This window comes from Capsaspora owczarzaki (assembly GCF_000151315.2).
Source record: "Capsaspora owczarzaki ATCC 30864 unplaced genomic scaffold supercont2.3, whole genome shotgun sequence".
In the NCBI taxonomy this organism is placed as follows: domain Eukaryota; class Filasterea; order Ministeriida; family Capsasporidae; genus Capsaspora; species Capsaspora owczarzaki.
The window spans coordinates 1,314,786-1,325,376 of record NW_011887294.1 but is presented as its reverse complement, the minus strand read 5'-3'; the positions used below and the strand labels follow the sequence as shown (position 1 = coordinate 1,325,376).

The 10,591-nt window shown below is 52.6% G+C and overlaps 4 protein-coding genes across 4 annotated transcripts; 3 read left to right on the top strand and 1 right to left on the bottom strand.

The window, feature by feature from the left end:
- On the bottom strand, nt 1-5,175 carry CAOG_02403 (hypothetical protein; the record flags this gene model as incomplete). Its single annotated transcript, XM_004349103.2, has 9 exons — nt 1-926; nt 1,086-1,195; nt 1,307-2,585; nt 2,702-2,744; nt 2,848-3,246; nt 3,389-3,646; nt 3,755-3,954; nt 4,077-4,255; nt 5,017-5,175. 9 exons carry the CDS (start codon nt 5,173-5,175, stop codon nt 26-28), a joined length of 3,528 nt encoding a protein of 1,175 aa, XP_004349153.1. The 3' UTR covers nt 1-25.
- A 762-nt stretch (nt 5,176-5,937) lies between these two features.
- Nucleotides 5,938-7,071, top strand: CAOG_02402 (hypothetical protein; the record flags this gene model as incomplete). The annotated part of the gene is made up of 2 exons (XM_004349102.1): nt 5,938-5,984; nt 6,210-7,071. 2 exons carry the CDS (start codon nt 5,938-5,940, stop codon nt 7,069-7,071), a joined length of 909 nt encoding a protein of 302 aa, XP_004349152.1.
- Nucleotides 7,072-7,374: 303 nt separating this feature from the next.
- Nucleotides 7,375-9,600, top strand: CAOG_02401 (cytosolic malate dehydrogenase A). The gene is made up of 6 exons (XM_004349101.2): nt 7,375-7,422; nt 8,010-8,111; nt 8,241-8,337; nt 8,443-8,618; nt 8,737-9,150; nt 9,285-9,600. The coding sequence occupies exons 1-6, from the start codon at nt 7,381-7,383 to the stop codon at nt 9,492-9,494; spliced, it is 1,041 nt and encodes a 346-aa protein (XP_004349151.2). The 5' UTR covers nt 7,375-7,380; the 3' UTR covers nt 9,495-9,600.
- A 219-nt stretch (nt 9,601-9,819) lies between these two features.
- On the top strand, nt 9,820-10,320 carry CAOG_08600 (hypothetical protein; the record flags this gene model as incomplete). The annotated part of the gene is made up of 1 exon (XM_011271898.1): nt 9,820-10,320. The coding sequence occupies one exon, from the start codon at nt 9,820-9,822 to the stop codon at nt 10,318-10,320; it is 501 nt and encodes a 166-aa protein (XP_011270200.1).
- Nucleotides 10,321-10,591: the final 271 nt, after the last annotated feature.

Genomic DNA, 10,591 nt, shown 5'->3' with positions numbered 1-10,591 from the left:
CGATTCTGACACGAAAATGCGTTGATCATACCCGCGTTGCTCCTTCATCGGTTGTTGAAGTGGCAGCAACCTCGGAGCCTTGCACACATACTTGAATCGCTCTCCCACCATCGAGCTCCTGAATGCGCGTTCGAAGTGCCTGATTCTCGGCTTTGAGTTGCTCCAACTCTGCGCGCAATTGGGTCACTGTACTGGCAGAGGAACGATTGGAGCTTCGATCAGAGCTCTTGTCGGAAGAATCGTCGTCGTCCAATTCGTCGCCCATGGCTGTGCCGGCCACAGTTGTTGCGTCCACATAGGTGGCTTGGGATGTGGCCTGGGCGCCCGTCATTTTGAAGCTTCGAGGCGATTCGGGCGTTGTTGTGCCGGTTGGGGCCAACGCCGACTTGTGCATGACGACATTGCTCGGCCCTGGCACGACAGTGTTGGAGGACCACTGAATCTCGTTGCCTCGGCCGGTGACGACCATGTAAATCTTGGGGATGAACAGCACACACACCATCACGAACGACGTTAAAAACACGTTCAACGCCTCAAGCGCGGACTTGGCGTCCAGTGTAGGAGTGGTCGTCAATCGCACAATGTTGAGCACAACCGCCAGGGTCAGCCAGTTGTACACGGAAAAGCCGACAAGCTTTGCCTCGTTGAAGCCTGCCGGAGCGTTGCGCACCCGATACGCCAGATAGACGCCGGTCAGCATGAGCAGCAGCTCGACGATGAGGAGCGCATGGCTCCACCACGAGTCCGAGCACACATAGTAGTACTCGTCCGAGTTGAAAAAGACCTCGGGGACGGGCGCATTGACGGCAGTCCAGATGATGAGGTAAATGCTCATCAACAACATCATCAAGCCGAGCTTGTACAAGAGCTGTGTGTCCTTCAGGTTCAAAATCCTTGACGACTTGATGTTGACAATGATTGAAATGCTAAAGGCAGGGAAAGGAGAAGAAGAGTCAAAAAAAAAAAAGCAAGGTGCAAAATGTAACAAAAATCAACTTGCAAGTGAGCCCCCAGCTCTTTGACAACCAATTTCACTGGTGATCAAAAGCCAAAAAGGGGGGGGGGCGAGTGCTGCAACAACATACCGCTGAACCTTCAGATACAACGATCCAAAAGCGAGAGCAAAGCCGAGATGGAAAAACCATTGTCGAACGGCGCATGACGCTTCGGTGACCTCGCTGAATGTCGCAAAGCACTGCAAAACGACAGCAACAAAAATAACAGCGACAACAGCAACAAGACTCAATTCAGAAACCACGAACACCGAGTCGTTTAGACAAGTCAATTTGCTGCTGCTAGTACATACCGAACCCAGTGCAATAAGCGTGCCGACCAGAATGAGGTTGAGGAAAATCGGACTGGCCCCTTTGAAGACCTTGAGATTGCTATGGCGATACAGGGAAAATGCAAAAAGGCCGATCATAATCACAAACACGGCCGTAAACGCCACAAAGACGGCTGTGACACCAACGTTTCGCTCTTGCTCTGGGACGCAGAGACCGTTGTCAATGTTGAAGAGATAGCCATCTAGGCACACGGCTCGAGTCGGAGATGGGGTGACACGTCCTCCAGTGGCTTCGAGACACCGAGACTGCGCGCTCTCAGGCTGATAGAAGCCATTGGGACAGACTGTGCAATTCTTGGAGCCCAAGGTAGTCGAAATATATCCAGGCAAGCAGGCAGTGCAGTCAGTATCGCCCGCGATAGAATAGGTGCCAAGGCCGCAAGGGGAGCACTGACTTCCGCTACCCAGCACAAACCCAGCTGGACAGAACGGCGACGACACATAGTTCATGGCCAAGCCATGCGCGTCGGAGATGGCGGACGACGAGACGAATTGAATCTGGGCGCTGTTGCTAATGAACGTCAGGTCAAACGACGGCAAGCCCGAGACAGCGGTGAAGGAAGCAGGCTGATATTCACCGTCCACAAAATACTGCAACGGGGTTGAAGCGTTGGCTGCGCGCACGGTGAGCAAGTCGGCGCCAGACAGAGTGATTCCTGACAGGTTCAGCTTGAACGAGCGCTTGGTGCTTGGAAGCGCAAGGGTAAGTGTGACGCTGGTGGCAGTGCGAGTTGCGTTCGAAAAGGAACAAAAATCGACAAACGAGCCGGACTCTGCACTGAGCGTTTGTGCGTACTGGCAGGTAGTTCCAACGACTGGGGGCGTATTGGTCTGATTCACAATGGAAATGCGCCCTTCCAGAGCAAATGCCACCGGAGTGTACTGCATAATGTACGCTTGAATGGCCGAGACCAGCGGCGGACCATTGTCATCGACCTGCGCTGCCTTGTTGAGGAGCATGGTGTAGCCATCACCACCCCGGCGTTCAAAGTCGTTCGTGCAGCAATAGTAGAGCTGGTTTGGGTTGACGTCTTCAAACTGCTTGAAGCGATTCTGCACCTGGAGGCGAACCAGCTTTGCGCCATCCGGATTGGCAGTGTTGATGATGGATTTCATGCCAGACACCTGGAAAAACCTGCCAGTCCCGCTCGGAGCAGGATTCCGACCGATAAGGGCGGTGGAGTACTGGAAGGTATCCAAGAGCACCGACCCTTGCAGGATGAAGGTCGAGATTGTATTTCTGTTTTCCAGCCAAAAAACCGGGAGGTCAGCAGTGAGTGCGGGAGGGGGGTGAGTTGTGGTGCAGGATAGGGATTCAACGAGTCAAAACAGATAGCCATCGGCGACCGTCCTTACGCAAATGGAATGACTTGGTTGATGAGGCGTTGCGTTACATTTCCTGATCAAACACCACCCCAAAAAACATATAAAAAAAACAGGCAGCCACGTTAGCAACAATCAACCGAAAACACGCGAATTTAACAGGAAAGGTGGTGACATACCTGCTTGCAATGGTGCACGAATACTGCCGCCATTTACAAACGCAATGTCACATGCGCCATTCATTTGCCAGCGCATGGCATCGGCGACCAAGTTGCCAAGTGCGCATTCGCCGTCGCGGCACATCATGTGCGTGTCTCCAGGAAGAGTGTTTGTATTCCAGCCGATGACAATATCGAGCTGACTTGCAATCGTCAAGCTGTCTGCCGCGATGGAAGCAGCAATTGCCGTGTTTTGGGCGGTGCAGTTGGACGTGGGCGCTGCATCGTTTGCACACGGAGCCAAAAACCTCGAATCTCCTTCCAAAAAGGTCACAGTGCCGGTGGAGGGATTGACCTGGATGCGCAGTTGGCCAATGTACGATGTCGTCTCGAATGTTGACACGATGATGACTGGTTTCCCTGTTTCCCCCCCCCCCGGACCAAAAGAAAATCCACACACAAACACAGCAACACAATCAGCCAAAGGCCTTCCGCCCTCTTCCATCTCTACCGCCTGCAACCGGCCACTTTCAATCAGCGACATCACACAGCCCCGACCCACCTGAGGGCGAGAGGACTGTCCTGGGATACGGGCCTGCCGCTCCTGCGATCGTGTTGGACATGGACATGTCGTTTGAAATAATGACATCGATGCCGTTCACGGCAGCGGCCAGCGTAGTGTCAGCACTGATTCCTGCACTGCTGTGCATGATGACAAGGTCGACGCCAGAAGCGCGGAGTGAAGCTACTGCCGATGAAATGGCACCAATCGCCTCCTTTGTGACAACCACGAGACCACACGTTGCTCGAGAACATATGGCTGTGCGGCAGATGTCGCAAAACAAAAAAAAAAAAAAAAGTTAGAGATTTGCTGAGCTGTCGCTAGTGATGCAGTGAACAATCCCCGTTGATTGATGGGGACGCTTACATTCTTCGGCGCGACCAACAATGCCGATTTTGCGCTCTACTCCGCCGATGAAAACAGATTTGGTGACAGATGACTTGATCCGGGATGCGAGTGCATGCGATGCCTTCACATCGATATTTGTCGCGACCATCGTTGCAGTGCAGTTGGTCAGAAAGTTGTTCAGCGTGTCTGGACCGTAGAACAGCTCGCCAGCACCCATCCTATCAAACCAAACGTGAAAAGTAGGGTTTCTCTGTGAGTGACGGGATGTTTCCTGTGTGTGTTGCCCTTCCTTGTTTTGTTTTGTTTTTTCTTGTTGTCGTTTGACGAACAACATGCTTACCCGAGGAAATCAAAGCCGACCTCGTTTGTGTAATTGGTGAGCTTGGAAGTGGCGCGGAACACTTGGAAGAACGTCTCTGTGCCCAGGAAGTTGTATGGGTTGATGACCAATGTCGCGTTGACGCTATTTTGGCTCCGCACTTGGTCGAACAGTGTCTTGAACCGAGCAAAACCGCCGCCCTGAGAATTGGAACATGTCACACATAGTGAATGAGAAATCAGAAAAAAAAAAAAAAGGCATGTTGCGTTTTTTTTGTTGTTGTTGTTGTTGGAAGGGAAAGGAAAGCGAATTGAACCAAATATCGTGAATTGGAAACAGGACAATGCTCAGGTGCACGTTGAATGAGCCTTGTGTCGATTTGAGGAGTTTGCGGGGGGGCGGTGTTGAGCTGTGTCGCTTTGACGAGTAGGGCGTGTTTGCGGCAATGCGAAAACGGCGGGTGTCCTTTTTGTTTTTGAAAAAATAATAATAAAAGAATCATAAAAATCATTTAAAAAACCAAAAAATAATAGAAAAATAAAAAAATCATGAGGAGCCGCGACCCTCGCAAAGACCCAGCCGTGTTGAGGCAATGGGGTGCCATGGGGAGGGGGGGGACAAACCCCACTGGAAGAGTCTGCCGCAAGTGTCGACGTGTGTCTCGTCGCTGCACCTGTGCGACAGTCGCTTGCCAACCACACGCGGCATTGCGGCCGCGTTTGGAAAGGTATTCCAACGAATCCGCAGTCATGGTGCTACCGACGCCCGCCTTCCCCTCCCCCCCCAGCCGAACGTGCGCTGCTCGCGACCTCCCGCGCTCTCTTTTGGACAGGTCGGAGGAGGCAAGTATGGCTTTGTCCTGTCTGCGTGGCGGTGGCTCCTCCTTCGAAAAGCGAGCACGACCCCAGCAAGCACCGCTGCTCAATGCGCCACTACTGAAGCTGCTCTTCGCGAGACTTACCCCGTCAGCATTGGGCTCGACACGACCGTCTACGTAAGACGTGTGCAAAATGGTAAAGTTGAACGGGGTTCCGCCGGATGCCGTTGCAGGCCCGGCGAGCAAACCCAGCGCGAGTCCGCAAAGTAAAGCTGCCCGAAAGCGCTTGTGTGTTGTGTGCATTTTAAGACTGGATTTGGTGTTGGCATGTTCTGTAGTTGTGCGGTATTGTGTCGTGTTTTTCTCGTGTGGTGGTGTGTGTTTTAACTGGCGCTGGGAGGGCAGAATGCAGCAGGCTCGGAGCTTGGCAAATGGTCGGATTCGACACGCTGTACCTCCTAATGAGAAGCCGTCGTTGGGTCATATGGTATATTATTGCATAAATAATATTGTTTATGATAATGTTTGAAGATAGGCGGGAGTCTCACGACGCTGTCGGTCATGCTATAAGCAAACAATCCGGACAGATTCGACAATGGCATGATATTGCTGCTTGTGGCGCGAGCATTGCTTTGTTGTGATGGTCATTTTATTGCGCATTGACTGCTGTAGCTCTGTTGTGATTGTCAACGATATCAGTCTTGTCGTTATTCTTCTGGATGGACACGAGAGTCGGCTGGTCTTCAGTCAGGTAACACTGTTGCGTGGGCTGTTTCGCACGATCCTTTAGTTCAACTCCATCACCTGAACGCGGCCCGTATTCTGAATCATTCACTCAGTATTATGTTACTCATGTCATAGACACGTAGACTACATCAAATACCCGATGAAGATGGACATATTGACACCAATTCAGCCGCTTGACTATCTCGATTGAACACATTTCGTACTTATTGGCAGCCTAGGGCGTCGGGAAGCCAATGAATACCACATCATATACATATATCTGGCTACTCAGTCCTTTCCCATTGCACCTGAGCCCCATTCGACACTTGTTCAACCATCATGGACCCGAGCGAGCTGACTGAGCGACTTCCGCTGACCGCTGCTGCGTAAGCCTTTGCCGCACCAACTCAGTCAGACCCCATGCTAACATCATCGCAAAACAAACACAACAGTGTTCATACGCACATCTCGGAGGAAGCGTCGCTGGAGTGGAACATCACAGCAGGATTGAGATCAACGCAGGAACAAAAAGTTGCTTGAACGCTCATTTGTCTTGGCTCTCCGTTGTTGTTTATGTTCCCCCCCTCAACCGCCACCGCAACCGCCGGTAGTCGCCAACGCAAAATGCAAAACGCAATCACCGCCAGTAGCACCAACGCTCCACAGCGGCGCTACAGTGCGGTGGCAGTGGTGCAAAACGCGACCAGCGAGCTCAGTTTTGGCGCCAATTTGGTGCCCGATGCTGTTGTTGTTCCGCTGGTCAAGCCCCGTGCGAGCCGCATCACCAAGATCGAGATCACCCTGAACGCGTCATGCGCAGCACTCGCGCAAGCCATCGGAGACGCGTCTTCCTCGCGGGTTTCCTTGTCGACCCAGCCTCTTCGGGGTTGTCAGTCTCGGTCTGCGTTTACAGCTGTTCATCGCAGCTCCCAGCAGCACCATGCAAGTGCAATCGCAAACGCAGGCCTGCTAAAGCGAACTGACAGCAGCAACAGCAGCATGCTCGATGCGAGACGTGGCGTGGACGAGAATGGCGCTGGTCTTCCGGCTGGGCCTTCGTCAGAACCAAAGCAACCGCAGGCTGAAAGCGCTCTTGCACTGTCAAGCGCCTGCATCGGGCCTCGCCCTCCATTTGAGGTGCTCGACAAGCAGTATTCCACAGGGCAGCTCAAGAACAGTGATGCACACCTTCGTTCCGCAAAATGCGACTTTCCGGACGAATTGGATTCGTTGCTGATGGATGAAGACCACCCTCGCCTGATAGTGCGAAACACTGTTGCCCTTGTGCCATCGTGCGTCTTGCCGCGTGTTTCTCCCACGCGCTGGAGCCAGTCACTGAACGCGCTTGACGGTCGACTGCCGGACAGCTTTGACAAGCCCGTTCATACCTTCAGCGGAGGAAACTTGCGCTCTACAACTGTGTCGAGTCTCGTTCACGAGAGCACCGTCCCGGATGCTGACACTGAAATGTAGGTTTACAGTGAGTTGTCATGTCCTTCTCAGCTGGATGTCAAAGTGTTGTTTGGCATATTTGATAAAACCCTTTTCAATCGCTGTCGTTGCTGTCCCTCGTTTCTCTAGCGACACGAAATCGCAGTACATGTCATTGTTGAGTGATGAATAGAAATTCAAGTCTTTTGTGGTCTTAGAAGCGTGCAACCCGTTCGAGCAAAATCAATCCAAATCAAAATCCAATCTCAGCTCTTGACGTTGATTGAAAACACGTATTTGAAATTCGCCTGAGATTGAAACACATCGCCTACACTCAGAACCACTCTTCATATGTCATTTCGACTCCAAGTCATGTCTGCGCACGTTTCCAACGTACGGGGTCTTGCTGTCATTCTGAATTGAAATTTGCTGCAACATCCGACGCTCTGTTTTGACAAACCCCTGCTCCCCTGGCAAAATAGCAAAATGTGGCCCCCTCGCTACACGTCCACCATCGCTCGGCTCTGTCTGAAGGGGAGAACGGGAGGAAGAAGGAGCTTCCGAGTAGGACGACTGACACAGTTCGGAATCACGTTCCAGCACAGTGCACAACAACGTCTTCCGTCGGGGTTGGCCTCCTCTCCACTCTGCACTCGGGGGGGGGGGGGTTCCGTGTCCCCATCGACTGCGTTGTCGCTATTTTCATCCACTTGGACCCAGTACACAGGCGTGTGTCATTGTCGTCTTTCACGGAGAAACGCCTCGGCTCTGCGTTTCGATATTCCGCTCCATCCCCCACACAGTCAACTCGCGAAACGAGCTCGTTCTCGCCCAAAACGCACACACGCCCCACCATCCCCTTCCGTCGCTCATGTGGTGCATGTTCACGAAAACGCAACTTTTGCTCCAATGCATAGCCAATGGTAAACTCACTCAAATCGAAAACCTTTGCGTTTCACCCCTTTGTCTTTCCGCCACAGTCTGCTGAACCCAAGGTGGTCTGCGTCACCGGCGCCGCTGGCCAGATTGCATACTCGCTTCTGTTCAACATTGCTCGTGGCGACATCTACGGCCCCAACCAGGTACGTCCGGAGCAAACGACGACAGGAAGCGTGCTGCCGTCCAATGGATTTGATCAACTTTGAGTTTTTGTTTTGTTTTATTTTGTGTTTGTTTGGTTTGTTTGTTTGTTTGTTTGTTTGACCACCAAGCGAGTCATCCTCCACTTGCTCGACATTGCCCCAATGATGGAGGCACTCCAGGGTGTCGTCATGGAGCTCCAAGACTGCTCATTGCCCCTGCTTGCTGGTACCCCAAACGATTTCGTTTCTGTTCGCTTCGTTTGGGAATCGTGTCGCAGCAGCCCTCCTCACCTCACCTGATTCTTCATGTATGCTCATTGCGCATTTGCAGGTGTGGAAGCTACGTCCGACCCCAAGGTCGCATTCAACAACGCAGACGCTGCCATCTTGGTCGGTGCCATGCCCCGCAAGGAAGGTATGGAGCGCAAGGATTTGCTGCGCGCCAACGCCAAGATCTTCAAGGAGCAAGGCGATGCCCTCAACACTGTTGCCAAGCCCAGCGTCAAGGTACTGGACACAAAGCCATGATGCTGGAAGGGGTTGTCTTGTTGTTCTTTTCCAAGTCCTCTTACCTTCTCGCTCACTTTCTGGCTCACTTTCTGGCTCACGTCCCTCACCCATCCAGATTCTTGTCGTCGGCAACCCCGCCAACACGAACGCGCTCATCACCTTGCTGCACGCCACGTCGCTGCCCAAGGAGAACTTTTCCGCGCTCACTCGCCTCGACCACAACCGCGCCATTGCTCAAGTCGCACTCCGCGTCGGCGTCAGCGTGGAGAAGGTCCGTAATGTGATCATCTGGGGCAACCACTCGTCGACCCAGTACCCCGATGTCAACCACGGCGAGGTTGAAGTCGGCGGCCAGCGCAAGAAGATCAAGGACGTCATTGCCGACGAAGCTTGGCTCCATGGCGACTTTATCAAGACCGTCCAGTCTCGCGGCGGCGCCATCATCAAGGCCCGCAAGCTGTCGTCTGCCATGTCGGCTGCCAAGGCGATCGTCGATCACATGCACGACTGGATTCAAGGCACTCCCGAGGTGAGTTGTCCTTGAGACGTTTGGCTTTTATGATGTTATTCATGCGCATATTATTCTTGTTTGGTGATGATGTGTCTAACCTGGAACTGGGTTGGATTTTTTTTAATTTTTTTTGTTTTTGTTGACATGGCTAGGGCGAGTTCGTCTCCATGGGCGTCCACTCAACCGGTGTGTACGGCATCCCTGCTGGGTTGATTTACTCCTTCCCCGTCACATGCAAGAACGGCACCTACACAATTGTCGAGGGCTTGCCCATCGATGTATTCTCGCGCACCAAGATGACCGAGACTGCCGACGAGCTTGTTTCCGAGCGTGAGGATGCCAACCAGATTCTTTCGGCCTAAGAAGGTGGTCTGTTGCTGGTCCATGCATGCACAACGCAATTCTTGTCAGAGTAAAGCGCCATGTCTGTTTGCTACCTTTTTCAACGCGTCAAGGTTGACACTCAGTCGATATTTTTGATTGTAGTTTTTTTTATTTTTATTTTTATTCGTTTCTCCCAAGGCAAAAGTTTTTGTTGTGAGTGCCGACACTATGCTGCAGTTGCTTTGACGCTTCCGACTACTAGGAAGAATTGCACGCATCACGAAAAGCGTGAATGAGAGAGTCGCGAGGGCCCCAAACCCATCACAATCACCATGCAAAAAAGCCATACAAAAAGAAAAAAAAATGCGCGAAAACGCCGACAGAAGATTGCAGCTGCAGATGGAGGATGTGTCGCTCAGCAGTCCTTGCTCGAGAGTGTCGCTGTTCTCAGGGCGTGGGCTTGTTCGGACAGCCATCTCGAGATGGCTTGGGTCCAAAAGGGGAGGAGATGTGACAATGAGAAGGGGGAGGAGAGGAAAGGCGCACGAGCCGGCCTGCGAAAATGTCAACCACCGCCCCTCTCAGACACGTTCTCTGCCCGCTGGCCGTCGTCTTGTGCGGCTGTTCCTCCAGCCACTGCGTCCTTCTTCCTGTCCGACATGGCTGCCTTCCCGGGTTGTTGGAGAGGGCTTTCTTTGGGGGAAAAATAGTGGTGCAACTGTCCATTTCGTTTTGGTTCAATGCGTTTGCTTTCTGGCCGGCGCGCTTCCTCCAGAGCTGTCGCCCTTTTTGGCGAGCGCCTTGATGTTTCTGGCATTGAGTCGAGGCTCATGCCTCTTTGGGGGGGGGAAACGAAGGCTGTGAACAGCAGCCCCTCCTGAGACGAAAGCTTAAAAAAAAAAAAATCAATGAAAAAAAAAATCGTAAACCGCCGATTCTGCTGTGAGAAGGCGACAATGGGGGAAGAGTCACAGCATTGACACTTTGCATGTGTCTGACGGGGGGTCGAGCGATGTGCACAAGCATGGCATGCGGACAGCGTGAAGGTGCACATGCGCACCAAAAGGGGGTGGTGTGGTGGAAGCCCAGGCTCCTCGGTTTGTACCAAATGGCCCCAAAGGAGCGGTGACGGAAA

Excerpts from the sequence above, each read along its gene's own strand:
- CAOG_02401 (XM_004349101.2), top strand. The coding sequence starts at position 7,381 with ATGTCATTTCGACTCCAAGTCATGTCTGCGCACGTTTCCAAC. Across the intron at positions 8,619-8,736 it reads TTGCCAAGCCCAGCGTCAAG|ATTCTTGTCGTCGGCAACCC; the intron begins GTACTGGACACA and ends TCACCCATCCAG. Across the intron at positions 9,151-9,284 it reads GGATTCAAGGCACTCCCGAG|GGCGAGTTCGTCTCCATGGG; the intron begins GTGAGTTGTCCT and ends TGACATGGCTAG.